At 41.0% G+C, this 17878-nt stretch overlaps 2 protein-coding genes and 1 pseudogene across 6 annotated transcripts in view; 2 read left to right on the top strand and 1 right to left on the bottom strand.

The window, feature by feature from the left end:
- Window positions 1-1396: 1396 nt before the first annotated feature.
- LOC147800728 (uncharacterized) lies at window positions 1397-2151 on the top strand (annotated as a pseudogene).
- Window positions 2152-4626: 2475 nt separating this feature from the next.
- Window positions 4627-11156, bottom strand: LOC110980546 (uncharacterized). Of its 3 annotated transcripts, none has more exons than XM_087137132.1 (5): window positions 10927-11156; window positions 7807-8418; window positions 6430-6719; window positions 5732-5939; window positions 4627-5214 (listed from the first exon to the last, which is right to left on the bottom strand). In XM_087137132.1, exons 2-5 carry the CDS (start codon window positions 8300-8302, stop codon window positions 4982-4984), a joined length of 1227 nt encoding a protein of 408 aa, XP_086993258.1. In that variant the 5' UTR covers window positions 8303-8418; window positions 10927-11156; the 3' UTR covers window positions 4627-4981. The 3 variants fall into 3 exon arrangements, with proteins under 3 accessions (XP_086993258.1, XP_022093034.2, XP_022093033.2); XM_022237342.2 differs by having other exon boundaries at window positions 10946-11156; XM_022237341.2 differs by having other exon boundaries at window positions 11004-11156.
- A 2260-nt stretch (window positions 11157-13416) lies between these two features.
- Window positions 13417-17878, top strand: part of LOC110980545 (poly [ADP-ribose] polymerase tankyrase-like) — a 44030-nt gene continuing 39568 nt past the window's right edge. For 2 of the 3 annotated variants that reach the window (XM_087137114.1, XM_087137112.1), the window contains exons 1-4: window positions 13417-13919; window positions 14885-14984; window positions 15273-15626; window positions 17029-17331. In XM_087137114.1, the coding sequence (XP_086993240.1) occupies window positions 13758-13919; window positions 14885-14984; window positions 15273-15626; window positions 17029-17331 (919 nt within the window). In that variant the 5' untranslated portion in view covers window positions 13417-13757. Of the gene's footprint in view, window positions 13945-14884; window positions 14985-15272; window positions 15627-17028; window positions 17332-17878 lie in introns of all 3 variants that reach the window. The other variant, XM_087137119.1, reaches the window with a different exon arrangement.

Below are 17878 nucleotides of genomic sequence, written 5' to 3'. Positions count from 1 at the left end.
GCCTGGTATAAGGACAAGAGATTGATATACATGTAATTATCAAAACTCCTTTTCCCCCAAAATGGTCCATCTGATGGCTAAAAACCACTGTTTTAAAATTTTCAAGAGCTATGAGTTCCTCGCAATTACTCTAAAGGGAACACTGAGAAAGTATAATTTGAGTCTAAGAAGCTATATCTGAAAAGAGATAGCATTACACTCCGTGTAAAGTAAAAGAGCAGAAATGTACAGGGGGTGCCTTTTGGTTTTCATTAGTAGTAACACCCGTCATGCCCTAATCATGAACACTCTGGATTTTGTGGAGGCTACACAATGTACAAGTATTATGGTCTATAGGAATAATGTGGATTTTTTGATAGACTGTGAGTCAAATTCGTGATCAGCTCGTGCAAAGCTTGTCGCATAGCACAGACCTCCTTCAGAGTTGGTTACCCGACACGTAGGCATATTCATCAACCCACGTCATAAGATATACATCCGTATGTCAAAAATAGTGGTTACCAATTGGACCGAATCCAAGTTGATTGATTGTGAAGTCCTAGTACACGTACAACGTGAGGGTCGTTTTTGCATATTGCAGGCCTGACACACACAGAGTGTCAAAACGTAAGTAGGAGGCGTCTATCTTTTACTTGTGGGCTAAATCTATGTGTTCACTCTGCACTGGGATTTATAAATAAAAATGTGTTCCCTTTAAAAATAATCAAATGTCGTTTATAATGAGTGTGCTTTCTACATTTGAAAAAATACTATTTAGTGACCATGACAGTCTCCCCGGGCAGGGCCAAGGACGGGCGTATACCAACATTTTGGGCCTATAGAGGGATTTCACATGAGTGCCGTCTGCACATATCCGCATCCAAACCGAGGCTCCCTGTGTTGGACTTCGTCGTGCGCGCCCGCGGAGTCCACACTGTACCTACAGTATTCGGTTCGTGAGTGTGACGCCACTTCAGTTTAAACCACGCCCTCTGCACATGCAGATACACGACCATTGCAGGTACGTTAGTTCGCGGTAAATTACCGTTATTTTTTCTTTTGATTTTACGTGTCGAGTCACCCTGAAAGACTCTTCTTCAAAAATTTGCAGCCTGAAAAGTCTGAATTTAACATACCTTTATGTATTTTGTGTCTTGACTCCTTACCTTCAATCGTCTGATCGTAGAATTGAAGCTGACACATACAGCCTCGTTTTCACTACGCGGAAGTGCGCAAACCGACGCTAAAAGCGTCGAATTATCTTCTTCAATAGTCGTTGTGCTTTTCGTCTTAATAAACACTTCTTCCTCCCCCCTTTATTGCACATGAACCCTCTCATATTACTTAGCGAGGACAGGTTCAGAAGTTTACAGTATTCATCACCGAAGCACTGAAAGTTGGATAAAGGTCCCTCAAATATCCATGGCAACGCAAAAGAGAATTCTAATCTGGAGTACGCTAAGGTGTCTGTCCACCGTACTCATGAGAGCGCAATCGCCGCTTCCTAATGCCCTGGTCCTCCATAAATACATGTACCTGCTGTTAGTGTATTTTAATGAGATCCACGATGTCATGAAAGGCAGGAGACTGAGCTGGAGAGCCCAGCTTCAACATCAAGTTATGGAAGGAGGTGTATGAGCAACCATACCCTGGAAAGTCGTTCGTTCTTGGCAAAGAATTGTTACTCACCATCCTTTCAAGTCAATTACGTCTCATGAAAATCGGTCTTCTCTCTTCCACCTGAAGACATATTCTTCACAATAAAAGTCAACTTCTTCCAATCCTTGGCTAGCCCGTACGACTACGTCATAACAACGCTCAGCCAACAGGAGCCCGTAGTGCTAGATGCCGACGACCTTCTGGCCAACCCCGCCAAAACCTTGCATCTGCTATGTGAGGCCATCGGGTTGCCGTTCAGTCAGCAGCTACTTTGCTGGGAGCAAGTCAAAGAGGAACCCCCCTCCAACTGGCTGATGCCGATGTTAACGTGGAGCAACAACAAGGCAGTAGGGATGATTTAGTCTGCATTTGAAAGCACAGGCTTCCATGCCAACAAGGAGACATCTGGTGCAGCAAAGGAGACTGATCCCCTCCCCTGAAATTCAGCAGTTGATCCAAGATGCCATACCGTATTACGAAAAATTGCATAAGCACCGTTTACGGCGGGAGTAGATATCTTTCTACCATGAAAATCGCAAAAATAAAATCCATTACGAAAGAAAAGGAAACGATAGGCCTAATCATTTCAAAATTTGTTTACACAGTAGATCACTCGGAGTACGTCAAGTCGGTCGCCCAGTAATGTGGAACTTGTCACATGCTGTTTGTTCGTTTAGGATGGTTTTTCGACTTTTTCCCAAAATACTGTAGTCCCAACATGAATCTTTGGATCATATGTTATTCAAACAATATGGTGATCAGTCAAGCAATGGTATAACTGTGACTTACGGGTGACTTTTACAAAACGAAAGAGGTACATATGATTATGTCCAATCTGGTATTTTGCCTGATAACTAGATGGGTGGGTTATTATCCGCAAATAATAGCCTGAAGGCCAAATTGCGTGTTGGCCTACCGTTTCAATATTAATTAAAAGTAAAATTTTGTCAAACAATCTTTAGCTACAAAACACCAAAAATAAAAACCTTCACACACAAAAGACAACCATACACTGGCAGTAAGAATATACAGATATTGATATTTAAATTTTGGCAAGGCAGTTGTTCATAAAAAGGAACAGTCTAACAATACCCAAAGTCGAAATGGAACAACCCAAATTCGTTTTTTCAGTGTTAACAAATTACATTTGTTAACGCTGAAACTGAAAAATTAACATTTTTCAGCCGAACAGGACATTGTTCTAAAATTTACCCTCATTTCTTCTCATATCGAAAATAGTTAGCCGTGACCCCCAATCCCCCCCCTCGAAAATTCCTATCCCGATTTTTTTCCTCAGCTCTGAACATTTGTCTGTCGGTGTTGTAAGAGCGCATGCATTTCAATCTTGCTCAAAACTTAGAAATTGTACAAAATCCAACACATTTCTGCTGTGGAAACACCAAAACACCGACTTCTTCAGTGGCCAGTTGCAGCGTGGCACCAATCCATTCATTGTCAGTGCCCGACGCTCGAGTAGAGGGCGGGGAGAGGGATATGTTGGGGGGATGACGATAAATTAAACTTGCCGTGGAGTGGTGACTGGACGCACATTCCTCATGTGTGACGAGAGTTATTTTTCAGTTTCTGAGCAATTTCTTGTCCACTTTCGTTTTCTGCATTTCAACGGCTGGAAGTAAAAACGAAACCCCCTTAAACCCACAATTTATTTATGTTTCCTACAAGCAAAGAGTGCTATGTTGGGGGGGGGGGGGTTAATGCCTAGGCTAATCCCCGACCCAAAGTTGGGGAAGGTAATATTATCCGAATGTCCCTCGGTTTAAGCCCACTGGAAAAGTTAATGAAAATTCTGTACCAACCATTTGGATCTGATGAGCTTTGGCGGCCACTAACTACAAAATTCGTTTAGCTTTGTGAAAGTTGGTATGATATCGTGAAACCTCAGCCACTCTTAGCTGACGTTGAGTGTCCTTTCCTTCACCGCACAGCACTGTACAATGCCCAGAACTTTCTGAAAGTTTACCAAAAAAGGTACATAATGTAAAAAAAAGTACGTAAATTAGGCTAGCATAAGCGGGATTCAATCAAACCCACGCCTTGCCGATCAGTAAGACGTCAGAATCACTGGAGTAGTTATTATCAAAAGAAAAACGACCTTTGACCTCCAGACGACCAAAAGTAAGTTTGCCATACAGCTGGCGTCAGATGTCAACTTGCCTCTTCCAGAAATTCCTCAGGGGCCTCTTTGTCATGCGGACCATAATCCCCTCCGCGTGCTGGACATCGCATGTGATTTTTACGGATTTTGTTCTCTCACTAGATACAATTTCACAAAAATCCACTCTGACAACGGCCCAGATTTTCCTGATTCATATCAAGCTGATCCCCTGATTTTCGTTTGAATTTTATTTCATTGAGATTTTTGTAAACGTCCGCAAATCACAATTCATATTCGAAATAGTGAGTGTAGAGAAATTTAATGGTAAAGTGAAAAGCTTTATGTCATCCATTGTACCTGTACGTCCCTGGTTCAAGTCCAATCAAATTTAATGTGCATGAAGGTAAACGAGTCATACATGTCAATGGCTCCTTGAGGCTGAAGGTTTCAACACGAACTACACGTACACACGTACTTCAACTTAAAAATGTAGTTTAAAACCAACTTCCGTGTGAATCTCAAACATGGAAGAGTTTCATCCTTAATTTAATTTCTTTTTGTAAATTTATTAATTAGGTAGAAACAGTGTGTTGTAGGGAAGTCCACCTCAAGTCCCTGTAAGTCCATCACAAGTTTATTAGGTCTAATAAGCCAATTCACAAGCGATTTAAATCAACCGTGACGAAAGCGTTCTTTGTCATTGTTCACCTGTAACTTCTGATTGGTCTTGCAAAACTTTGTGAAGAGACTTGTGAAAGGACCACAGTAATGGTTAATAAGCATTATGTGCCAAACAAACGTAGACGATTTTGTTTGAATAAAACAGTGACAAGGAAATGTTACAAGTACATACTGCTTGACTAAATTGGATCTTTAGGTTTTTTTCCTTCTGGTTTTTATTCATTTAATATAACAAGAAGTGTTGTGTTTAGTAAAAATATGTACAAATAACAATGGCATTTAGAATTTATTGCAGTATTAAAACAAATACTAGTACATTTTCTCAGACTTTTCAATAAAGAGAATGTATTTTGCATAAACGGTAAATCAACAGGTCCTACAATATTTCTTTTCTGGTTCTAAAAATATAATAAATAAAATCATTCAAATAAAGTTGATACATTTTGTCACAACACAGAATGGTGAGTGAGTGTACAAGTACGCAGTTGAAACTCCTTGAATTGCATAAAGACAGATGTCAGTGCAAGTGAGTCATATTTCAAGAGACTAGCCACCAAGCACAGACTCCTCGTCAGAATCCTGCCGTACCCTATCGGTCTGCGGTATCTTATCCTGTGTTACATGACTACTGTCAGGTGGAGCAGATGGCGACGATGATGGTGTAGATGACCCACTAAACCATCTGGGAGTAACAGAATAAACCAGGGCTGTCCACAGCGAGTCTCCTGTCTTTTCCTGGAGAACTGGATCACTGATGACGCTGTTTGTGACTTGCTTCCCTGTTCAACAGGGCAAATTATTTGCATGTTTAAATTGGATTTCGTCATCTGCAAATGATTACTGCTTTCATGAGATTATTCGCGTGTGACTTGAACCCACAACCTCTTGCTCATCAGATGTCTTTGTTACAGCCTGATGCAAAATTTGATCCCTACGTGGGGCTCATTTCAGGCCACAATCAACATTATTTATAGAATCATACGATTTCATTTTAAGGGGGATTGAACTAAAAGCTTTAGCAGGTGATGACTCCTTGGCAAAATTTTCAAAATTGCACAATTCACAGTCCACTGGATTTAACATGAAGGTTGCCTAAGCATCTTTTCACATCCTGGGAAAATTTACAAGCCTTTTCACCAGAAATGGCAACTTTGATGCACTGTCTTAAACTTTCTAGTCAAAGCCCTACGAAGGACTACAATGATAATGATGGTGGAGCCAGTAATATTAATTTGTACTTTCTCTATCTCCAAATGAAACCAATCTCTCTATCCGAGTGACTGGCCCCAGCATTACCTAGCTGTGTTGCCTGGTCCACTACTGTCTCTGACTTCAGCACCTCCTGGAAGAAAGCTGCCGTTTGCTCTTTGACTTCCCTCTCTCGGAACACGTAGCCTAGCAGGTTTACGACAGCACGTCTGGTCTCCTTGTCGGAGAGTATGGTACTCAGCACTGATTTAATGTAGGCCTGGGAGTCCTCATCATTCAGTGCTGTTACTATTACCTGTTGAGACACAAATGGCCATATTAACCATGATTACAATGTTTCATTCAACACCTGAGTAAATCCCCAGTATCTCATTGATGGTGGTCCATGAAATCATTCATCCAAGTGCACAGCACGGCTGCATTGCCAAAGTAAAAGTTTTGTTCCGAAGCAAATAGTACACAAATAAAGAATGATTTACAATAGTACAACGGTAAGGATAATTTCACGAGGTGACAGATTGAACGCTCAATTCTGAGACAGACATAAATCTTACAATCTACATCAGCAACAAATTTTGTTTACCTTTGTCCATGTCACACTATGAAAACACTCGTTTTTGGAAGATTTCAGACAGTGCAGTGTGTAAGTTCAAAATGAAATTTTATTCAACAGTTTGATGGCAGGAAGGGGAAGAATTCATGATATTCTGAAAATTTTCATTATGATAGATGTCTTGTGAGATCTTGTGTTTGTAATACTTTCAAAACAGTGCATCTGTGCGTACCTGCTTAACTGTGGCTGTTAACTGTGCTTTGGTGTTAGGGTCTTTAAGCACGTCCATCACTAAGGTGTTCATTGCTTGCTTGGTCTCTGCACGCTGCAGCACCTCCACGACAAATTGGCTCGCTAACTGATGCATGGGCTCATCCTTCAGCAGGGCATTCAAGAGGCCCTTGGCAAACTCCTCGGCTCTCTCCGCAACGAGTCGGTCCTCCAGGGAGCGCGTGGCAACCTGGGACACCTCCTCGGCCACGTTTTCACGGATGGCCTCCCGGAAGATGTAGACAGCAATTCCTGAAACGGGTTGATAAAGACAATTAGACTAAAAGTTATGCTGCTAGTACTGTACTTGCTACGAGTACATTCATGACATTGTAATTCACAGTAAATATCTGGGAATAATTTCATAATTACCAAACCCTCACCAAAGAATGTCACACTATATGAGGAAGCAGATTTCCTGTGGACTTACAATTTAATCAGGAAATACATGTAAATAACCATAATAATAACAACACACTTGTAAAATGCCATCTATCTAGAAAACCATTCCAAGGTGCTAATTGTTATCATCTCTGCACATCATCTGAACATTCCTTAAACCATCTGAGCTCTCTGAGGAGTATACTAGCCTGGTGCTGCCATTTCGGCGCAAACGGCTTAACATAACCATGTCAGTCCTCACAGGTACCCATTTACTCCTTGGTGGAGAGAGGCACATAGGGGTAAAGTGACTTGCCCAGGATCACAACATGCTGCCACCACCTGGATTCGAACCCATGACCCAATGATCAGAAGCTATAAACCCTAACCACAGGCCACATGCCCCCAAAGTGAAAGTAAATGCAAACAGCAGCTCATTTCAATCTGCATATACGTGTACACTTAGCTCCTGTACAAATTTTCCCTGTTTTTAAATAAGTGAGCTGAAACTGGCATTTTGGCAATTAATTCTCAGTAAATTCTTACATGGAAGATTCAATTGCAAAAGTCACTTTTGGACTATGCCATGGTGCTGGATGTACATTTCAGACACTTCAACGGTGTCAATTAAGAGACTTATAATCCTCAAGCAGATTTTCATTTTGTTAAAAGGCATCAGCTAGTTGGTACATTGATTTAGTAAAACAATTACCTACTCAGCATTATTACCATTGAAGAAACAGATTCAAAACATCTTGATGTCAGACGTACTCAGAGAAAGTTAACGTTTTGAGTTTCCAATTTTGTATCACAAACTCTGGGCGACCATGTGAGATCGCTACAATAGTTAAATCTAAAGTTAACACACATGTACATGTACCGGTAAACATAATGGATAAATGGAAAAATTTTTTCCCCTTTTCATTGGAAGAACTTTCTGCACAAGCCTAAAACTTACCAATAACAACAACAAGAACCAACCCAATTCGGATGGTCGAATATCCATGGTAACGAAGAGAGTTCTCCAGTCTCTGCATGCGCAGTAACACCGTATCATGATGGGAAACAGCACCTTTGTTGCTTTTGTCATTGGCAGAGTGGGGCCTGGAGATAATGTGGCGTTTACTGGCAACGCTTTTGCAACTTTGGAGCACTGGCATGGATTCCAGAGGGGCCATCCTTGCTGGCCGGGAAATGTTTCTGAGACAAGCTGGTACCTCACATGAAGCAGACTTGTGGAGCTGCAATCGGCAGGGATGGGGGAACAGGTGCACACTTCCATAACATGGAAACTTTCTTGGTGAGATCACAGCACTGTTTCTGGTCCTGGGATAATTTGAACTTCGAAAGCTGCATTGACTGTAACTGCTAAATTTTAAGTACACGTAAATTGTATGCCTTATGGGCTCCTGCATGAAGTGATGGCAGAAGACTCTTGAAAACAGAGTGTTCATGCTTGGTGTCTGACGATGAAAATTATTCCAAGACTTGTGGACGTGCACTCTTTTTGTGGAAGTTAAATTGACTTTGATTTCCAAATGCTCTCATCTTTGAAGTTCTTCCAGGACCACTGAAAAGATGTATGAAGAAATACTTGGAGTGAAGTTGATGAAATTATTTTAAAATTCCTAGAAGATCTGGACTGGAGTAGGAAATACTTGTGAGACCTAAGACTCTGCTCAGCTTGGAAAGCCCCTGGTCTATGGCTCATGGCCCGACGAGATTAGTCAGTTATGAAATTCCCTGCAACATTAGACACAGTGCTGGTTTTCCAAGCTACATGTACGTGTACACCTTGCTACTTGATAAATGTTTTCCATCAACTCTGCAAGTCGAGCCTTTGAGACTGACAGCAAAAATTCTTGCATGCCTATAATAAAGAAGCCTCCTCTATCCCTTGAAGGACTTCCTTTACACCGATGATGCCTTCATTTTTCATATTAACCCCCTCCTATCAAGACTTTGATGGGAGAATCCACCCCCCCTTGACATTTTTTCTGATATCTCTGCAGTGAATTTTTTCAGGTGTTTAGCACATTTGGAGCATTAAAAGTAACTCTTTGTACTCCTTTCGAAACCAATTTGGCAAAAATGGAACATACATGTACGCCTACCATTCTTGCACAGCATGCATTTGTCCGAGACAGGTCAGCCAAAAAAGTACATGTGTATACTTTTTCCACTGCAATGCTCAATGCATACGGGCTGGCAAGCATTATACACATAGTAGCCTTGAACGAGAAGTTATACGGAATGTCCACTTGATGGCCCTGTGCACAAACCAACATGTACCGATATGAGACTTGTCTGAAAAACCTAGCCTCGGTGTTTTTCAAGTAAATGCTTCAGACTTTTCTCAGCTAAATTTCACTTTTTAGGACATGTTATCACTTTTCGATAGCTGTTATAAGCATTATTAAGGGAATATTAGTGTTGCCATATATAGAACTCTTACCCCTTAAAATTCAAATGGCTGTAGCACCAAAACACATGGGTTCGTCAATTTCAGGACACCCTTTTTTGGTTACTTTTACTGGTAAAGATCGGCCCCGAAAAAGTGTGTTACTCGGGCAATGTCTCTTGATTGTCATGACCCTTTTTAGGTTACATTTGGAAGAGTAAATCAGGAGAAACAATACGACTTTCTTAGTAGTATTTATGTCTGCCAACATACATGTAAATGCAGGGTCAACTGGACAAATGCACACACACCAGACTGCGTGACCTTTGGCAATGTTTGGCTGTTCTCTTTGATACTCTTACTCCCTAATCTACCTTCACAACCAATCAGGGATCCACTCTCTGAGGAAACTTTCCAGTGACCAATCACAATACCACTATGTGGATGCATGCGCTCATGATCTGGCTGTTATTTTCAATACTCTTAGTCCCTAATTGGCTCATCTTGATCAATCAGAGATCAGCATTCTAATGAAACCTTTCTGCTACCAATCAGAGACAATCTACGAAGCACTTTTTGACATTATTGCCACGTAAATTTTTCAGCGGATGTGTGCGTGCACAGTCTGTGTCAATGTTGTCATTTTTATCCTGTAACTTCCCTCAAAAATCAAACCCTGCCCTCTTTCTACAAAATTAACCCTGCAGTTTGACAAAATAATGTCATTGTCATCTGATCGACCAGATGAGTTTGAAAACTTCAATCTAATTCCTCCTACAGGGCCTATGTATAGGAAAGGGGTCCCGAAATTTACAAACGGCAACATACGATTAGACCTACATGTAGGAGTACATGTATGTCTGATTAACTTTGAACTTCACATTTATGATAAGGGTGTCACCAAGTCTACATGCATGCGAAGTTAAAAAAATCGAACTTGGCACAGCTGAGGGAAAAAATGTTGCATCCTGACTCCACTTTTCTCATCATATGTCATCTCAATAAAAGTCGGTCATTACAGAAATGATGGAAAACACGAATTCTGGGCTGAGAAACATTTACTGATGTTGTTGGGAAATACAAAAATTCTCTTCACTCCCCATAGACTTTGTACACAACTGCTGAAGCGGAGTCAGGATGTAACATTTTTCCCAGCTGAGTTCTGTCCCCTGCCCCCCCGGCAAAATAACCTGACTCATGTCACGACACAGGACTAAGATTATGGGCCTTGCACAAAATAATATTAGGCCTAAATTCAATATTAGGCCTATTCTGGCAGTTGGACATACTGGAAATTTAGTATAATTAGTAAATTGTTCATTATTGAATAGCATGGTGGGTAAATTTTAGAAATTAGAAGTAAAGCCTGCATTTGATTCATTGACATAAAGCACGAATAAGAACAAAGATTTTACAAAAATATAAATTTTAAACTTTTCAGTTAAAATCCACACTCATTTTTGTGTACAAAATAATCACAGTTTGCTCTGTGTTACACTTGTACAAAAAAAAATCTCAAATCATCCCCACTTCAAATCACTTTTGCTTTGCTCGGCAGAGTCAGATGGAATCCAAATTTTTATCAAAATATTTCTTACGACCCTGAAGACATTCTCTTCAAAATAACATTAAAAAATAAAACAGGATAAAAATAATTCAAAAAATTATTAGCCTCACGCGAGAATGGGATTAAAACCTTGAGTTGCAGACTTATTCAATTACATTCTGCCACAATTTTTTCCAGATTGACTCACGCTCTTTCCAAGTTGCTGTCACTAAGTAAGAAATGGAGAACTACATGTATTCCGGTGGACAATCGGCAATTTAAAATTCGATTTTCCCTCGCTCAGCCTCTCCCAACATGCTCAAGACTACAGCCCTTCGCGATTGACCGCGTGCATGCGATAGTATAGGGCGCCATCAAGAGTTTGCACTACTCACTAATGAGGGTTTTATAGACGGCGGTTTTGCCGCCTGTAGGGGTGCACTGAACTAATTCAAGCTCCATTGAAAATAGTGTAAAATCAACCAAGTTTGGAGCCCCATGGCAGGCAACTGAAGTCCCTGAGGCCTCTCAAACAAAAATCAATGTGCTGTTTGGTCCTTCAGATTTCATTTGATTTTCAATTTTTAGTAGGTTAACCAATGAATTTTTTAATTATCCGCCCAAAACAAACTCACCCCCCAAAAAGTGAATGTTGCCAAGCCCTCCCAGCGGCCATTTTTCAAATGACATCCCTCACCTTCCTGGGGCTCTTCTGACTAATTTTCAATCCCATTTTTGTCTGCTTTGCCCCCAGATGGGTGCCCCTGAATCTACAGAGATGATCCTGGGCCATACTGACACAATTCCACCATTTCCTGGCCCAAACAGACCCCTCTTTTCGAAACAATCTCTGGGGGTACTTTTTCTGCGCCTCGGCCCGGCGGAGAATTTTCCTTGAATTGGGACACTGCACCCTTTATATACACCCCTTTTTCACAGTCTGACACAGAAACAATGCTGAATGGTTGAGAATGTTCCAAAAAACTCAATTTTTGAAAATAAATTGGAAAAAAAAGTCGACTGGCTGTGCTATGGGGAGTAAATCATCAAGGTCAGCCAATAGCAAATGTGCACAAACTGCCTATACATACACTGTACATGTACACTTCTACTATAGTGCAAACAGAAGAATGTCCAATCAGCATTTGAAAATTGCACCTTTCCCCATGAATAGCTTCAACTAGCATGTCCTACTGATAAGGAAGGGTTACCGCTTTGGCCATACACTACCAACAGCAGAGATCAAATACAAGAAAATTATGAAACTTCAGCCATGCTTTGACATGAAAGCTCTACGTAGAATTTATTCCCGTTGACACGCTCCAGCCCAAGAGTTGAAAACCTGAGCCCAAAATAGGGCACTTCCAACACAAGAGTGGAACAAACCACCAAGGAGAGTGTTTCGAGAACTTTCAGTCACCTGCGCATATATCCACAGCTTGGTCAGTTGGTGCGCGGGCTGTACTTGACCATCGAGGAAGTACCCCCACCCTTGGTTAGGGCCCTGTTAGGGTTACCCTTCATAATTAGGGTTGGCCTCCGTTAGGGTTAGCCGTCATTAGGGTTGGCCTCCGTTAGGGTTAAGCTCGGTTAGGGTTGGCCCACGGAAACCATCAAGTCCTTCGGTCACTGCTGATTTCTTGAAAATTACACGCAAAACAGCATGAACAGTGACAGAGTTAATTGTTTTTCAGAATTTCCACATGATTGCATGGGTATTTACCAGTGGAGTGTTGCTGCCAACAATCAAATGTTTCTCATGTCTCACAATTCATAAAACTGCTATCCCTGGCTTGTTCCGGTCTTTCCACCACTGGTGTAACTATCGCAAACGTGAGAAATGATTTTTCAATCCAACCGCCATGACATCCAGGACGCCGCCATCTTGGCAATATAGGGTGCACTGAACTAATTCAAGCTCCATTGAAAATAGTGTAAAATCAACCAAGTTTGGAGCCCCATGGCAGGCAACTGAAGTCCCTGAGGCCTCTCAAACAAAAATCAATGTGCTGTTTGGTCCTTCAGATTTCATTTGATTTTCAATTTTTAGTAGGTTAACCAATGAATTTTTTAATTATCCGCCCAAAACAAACTCACCCCCCAAAAAGTGAATGTTGCCAAGCCCTCCCAGCGGCCATTTTTCAAATGACATCCCTCACCTTCCTGGGGCTCTTCTGACTAATTTTCAATCCCATTTTTGTCTGCTTTGCCCCCAGATGGGTGCCCCTGAATCTACAGAGATGATCCTGGGCCATACTGACACAATTCCACCATTTCCTGGCCCAAACAGACCCCTCTTTTCGAAACAATCTCTGGGGGTACTTTTTCTGCGCCTCGGCCCGGCGGAGAATTTTCCTTGAATTGGGACACTGCACCCGTAGGTGTAGGATTCTATTTCATTAAGTTGGGCCCCTGCTGAGTCAAGGGTGCAAGTTAGTTTAATAATATGCAGTAAAAATATAACAAAAAAGGGCGCCAGAATTTGGATCCAATTATGTTCAAACATATTTGTTGAGTCCGGACAGAATCGTTTTGTAGACGATTGCAATTGTGAAAACGCAATTACCGGGGGGGGGGGGAGAGAATTAGGACATGCATGACATGCACTGTGTGTGGGCGCCGGGCTGGTTGTGACTTGTCTCGCAAGCAATCGAGCAGTCGCAGCTGGGCGGGCTACATGTAGTTGGCAAGTCGAGCCTGATCATGTCAGATGCACATAACTGTGCGTCCTGTGATGAAATAGAACATAACATGTAAAGTTGTATGTAAACCCTGGCTGCAGACGAGAAATAGCCTCCTCACCATGCTCACAGACTCTGTAAAATCTGTTCCTTGCTGGTAATTCAGCCTCACCAAACGAGCGAAACGCACAACTTACTGCCAACCACTTGCATCGGCTATCGACTTAGTCTTAGGCTTGATCAGTTAGTTACGTGTAGGCTTATTTTGGTATCATCTTATCATGCCCAGCAAAGAAACAACAAAACATAGGCCATCATCAGGTACGAACATGATGACGAGGGGGTTAAGGAAGAGTGATGCTTCTTCAAAGAGGATAGGAACTGCTGCATCGTTGAAATTGAAGCCGAAGGTGGTTAAAGAGTCTGTGATGGTGATGACACAGGTAGAAATCATAACGATTAAACATGGTAGGCCAAATGAACATTATCAAAATAATTCACCTAATGTAGCTAGGCCTAATTTACCTCTAGAACTGTGGGGTCCGACATCAGCTCCGTTGAACCCCTCAGTTCTGGGGGTAGGCCTACTTGTTGACGGTAGTAATGTCAGTAATAAATGGTTATTAGACATGGTCAGTCGATCAGCTAGTCAGTCAACCCAGTCATCAGGTTATGCCTGCATGAAATTGTCCCTTTTTTTAAAAACAGTCTTCCACAGCAATGAATCAAAACACCTGCTTGGCTAATGGCAGATGATAGGCAAACGGTAGGGCCTACAACAACAGATTGCACAGCTGTGCAAACCAATTGCACCCAGCATGGTCACGGTGTTGAGTTTGAATTAAACCAATCTGCTAGTGTCTAGTACCATGGATTAATCCCATGCTGTAGATACAGAATCGGCCATTCTCTGTCATGTCTGTGTAATTGCTTTGATCTTGTAGTTTAAGGTGTCCATGTGGTGGCAATCCTTTTTTACTTGTTTCCCCTTGATTTGACTCTGTCAACTGCCAAAAAGTGTAAGAACGTCAGATTACATGTCTTCTACAAAACAAAGGCAGTGGATATTTGTGAACCAGTTACACATGAATCTATGCGTTTGATCACAGCTAACGTTACAGTTGGCTGTTCTCAGAGTGCTGATAAGTTAGGGTACTCGTAAGTGTAGTTGGGAAAGATGCTACAGCAAGAAACTGGGTCGCACCTACCCACCTTCTAGTTTTGAGAAGTAGACCTGAAACAGGCCTGGAACTGACGTATAAAGAATTGTTGCAGAGTCCCAATGCACATAGAGTGTTGTTACCTAAAACCCCCGATATTTTTAGAGCGCAGACTTTTACCATGCCATATCATCAGTAGATTATAAAATAACAAAATGACCTCTAGCAAACTTTTCTGCTTTGTATAGGCCAGAAAGCAGAAGGTTGTAGAGTCTCTTCGCAGCATCCCTTCTCCAATGGGTAGAGTCTCAAGGCTGTCTCCTGCATCTAAGACGCGGAGTGTGGATCGTAAGAAAGATGATATGAACAGGGATTATTGGGATTTCAACATTTTTAGTTTCATTTTGATCTTGTTAATTGCTACTCTACAGGCTAAAGTGGTGGATGGACTTGTTAGAAAAATAAACTGAACACTGAACCTAATGATGATTTGTGGTTATCTTTGAGTTTATTTGATGGGGAGGGTTACATGTAGATCTAAGTGTCTAGGATATTTTATACTAAATTAACTGCTTTGCGTTGTTCACCCATGAATGATTACTTTTGCATTTTTCACAAATATTCATTTTCCTTCAGGATTAGGTCATGAAGATGTTGATGTGCATGTCAGAGACAAAACTCGTAAGACCAGCAAGAATACTTCAGGCCAAGTGATGACTGAACCACCCACAAAGCTCAGCAAGGGCGTTAAGCCTAACACCCAGAGAGGCACCAGAGAGACCCTAAAAAGACCTTCCCAAGTTGAATCTCCAGAGGCCAGAGTGGTGAAATCTCGTAGGACAGGCAAAAACCAGGATGATGTTGGAGTGCTCGCTAAGGAGCCCAAGACTAGAGTCAAGACTCCTGCAAATCGAGAGGTACATGTATCCAAGCAGCTGATGAAGGGTGGAACGATGACCTCTCAAACCAAGCAGACAACTACGAAACAAGGTTTGTAGCAATTAATTCCAAAAGTTGCTATTTAATTACAAGAAGTAGTGGACGCTTTAAGTCTGCATTTATAAACAAGAATTGAAGTTTTTTTAATTCAAAGAGCCCAGTAGCCGATTTCTCAAATCATTTTGCTATGGCATAACTTTATTCATGCCACATTGTTTTGAGTAAGTTGTGCAACAAATGATGACACATTTTGCAAAGTTTACACACCTAGTAAAGCTGTGACTTGCACAACATTATATGGCATATTTTATGCATTCATCTTATGTGATGTAAGTTGCACCAAGCAAATTGAAAATGGAAGATTTTACAAACTGATGTCGTTCGAAGGCTCACCATTGCTTAACGTTACAATATTACAAAGAAACAGCTATTGTAAGAGCTGAGATTCTCATCATTTAAGATGTTTAGATAGCACCTTACCTAGCCACAGGGTACCCAACTGAGCAAAATTGAATGTAAAGTATATTGCATATCTTTGCCAAAACTTTACAGCTTACATGCGGTGCAAAGTTTGGCCACATTTTGTGAAATTGGCTGCAATGCTCCACCTTATGTTGTCAGAAAAACTTAATGACTGAAATTTGATTGAGTTAGTTTCATTGACTTGCTGATCTACACGGATAGCTTTTATGGAAGCTGCCTTCTAGTAAGTGCATTTCTGGTTTGTTTCCTGTCTAATAAATAGCAAAAGGACCCGTGCAATGAATTTTTTTAGACTCACTTTTTGTGCATGTTCTCTCCTTCAATGTATAAAACTGTTTCAATTCTTTTGTGAGTTAAGTGTATTGGAAATTGTCCATGCATTTCCAGACAAGTGAGGGCACTGTTGCTATAATGTAAATCAGTTACGGCACTCAAATTTCGATCTTTTGTAAATCAGTAAGTAGCCTTTTTTCAGAATTGTATTCAAAGAGCAATTCTTACAAAGCAAACAATTGCTTAAAAAATGGCAAATTAAAGCAGTGCAATGAAAAGACGCCAGCATTTTTTGTGCACAAATCAATATAACATTGACATGATTGAGGTCAAGCGTCTTAGATGACATCACGGTTTTGCTCATGGATGTATAAATTTGCCAGAGTACGACAATCAAAACAGCTCCAAAATACAGATTAGACTAACGAAACAAAGATTTCAAAGGAAGGTTAATTGAAACACAAAGGGGTACATGTACACATATACTTGTACAAAGTACTTTCAATATTTGTAATAAAATGATTGTTTTGCTTAGTTCCTTTAAACCTGGGGTGTGTAAATCATTCCAGGCTCACTTATGCAGGGTTCACATAACAGACTGAAATGCACTTATTTAAAAAACGACTTTTATGTACGCACTGAATCTTGTGTGAAACTAGCCACATGACTTTTTTTTAATTCAAATGTCAAAAACAAGGTTCAAAGGGACAGAGCGACTTGAGAAACAAGAATCAGAAGGCAACGAAACGTTCCTCAAGTGGAGAGAAGACGGAGCGACATGTACCTGCTAAGATCAGGAAGGTTGTTAAACCTAACCCCCAGAGAGTCACAAAGAAGACCTCAACAAGGGCTCCTAAATCTAAATCTAAATCTAAACCTCCTGACAAGAAAGCAGTGAGAATGCCGGCCAAGAAGTCCAAGTCCAAAGCCAAGACTACTGTCATCCGAGTGGTTTCCAACAAGCCTAAACTAAAAGGGCAAGCTGTGACTACAAACCAAGGTGTGTATGAATTTATTGGCAGATTGATCCGGGCACATTAGCAACTGGCACTATGCTAACTGACAGCTGGGTATAGGGGCTTTCTCATTGTACTTTGATCACATACCTACATCGATTGTAGTAATAGTGACGTACATGTAACTAGGGTTAAACTTGGATTGGGGGCACAGATTTTTTGGGATGCACTGAAAGCTAATACACTTCAGCTTATGCATTTGATGATCTCAAATGGAAGGGGCCACTCGGGGGCAGCTTATACACCTGATAGTTATGCCACTGAGTTGTAACATGCTTTTATTACTTGTAGTCTTACAGTGTAACACAAAACTGCATTACAAAATGTATTTCGAGAATTGTATCTAGTTCTATCCATGATAATTCCCTTTACGTTGTATTTCTTATTTATATTTTTGTTACCATGTAAAGCACACTTTTTCACTACTGTATTCCAAGATGTGTATAATTGCTTATGGATCTGTAGCCAATTACGGGAGACTCCAGTACATGGCTATTTCCATTCCTTGCCAAATATTTTGAGAATCATTGT

This window comes from Acanthaster planci, linkage group LG01, assembly GCF_054643075.1.
Source record: "Acanthaster planci isolate LZ-2023a linkage group LG01, COTS_SCS, whole genome shotgun sequence".
NCBI classification, from domain to species: Eukaryota; Metazoa; Echinodermata; class Asteroidea; order Valvatida; family Acanthasteridae; genus Acanthaster; species Acanthaster planci.
Note: the sequence above shows the minus strand (reverse complement) of the source record. Positions and strands in the feature narration are given on the sequence as shown.

Coding starts and splice junctions, on each gene's coding strand:
- LOC110980546 (XM_087137132.1), bottom strand. CDS start 8,302: ATGAACACTCTGTTTTCAAGAGTCTTCTGCCATCACTTCATGCAGGAG. Junction 5,940..6,429: donor TAACAGCCACAGTTAAGCAG/GTACGCACAGAT, acceptor GTGTCTCAACAG/GTAATAGTAACAGCACTGAA. Junction 5,215..5,731: donor GGACCAGGCAACACAGCTAG/GTAATGCTGGGG, acceptor CCTGTTGAACAG/GGAAGCAAGTCACAAACAGC.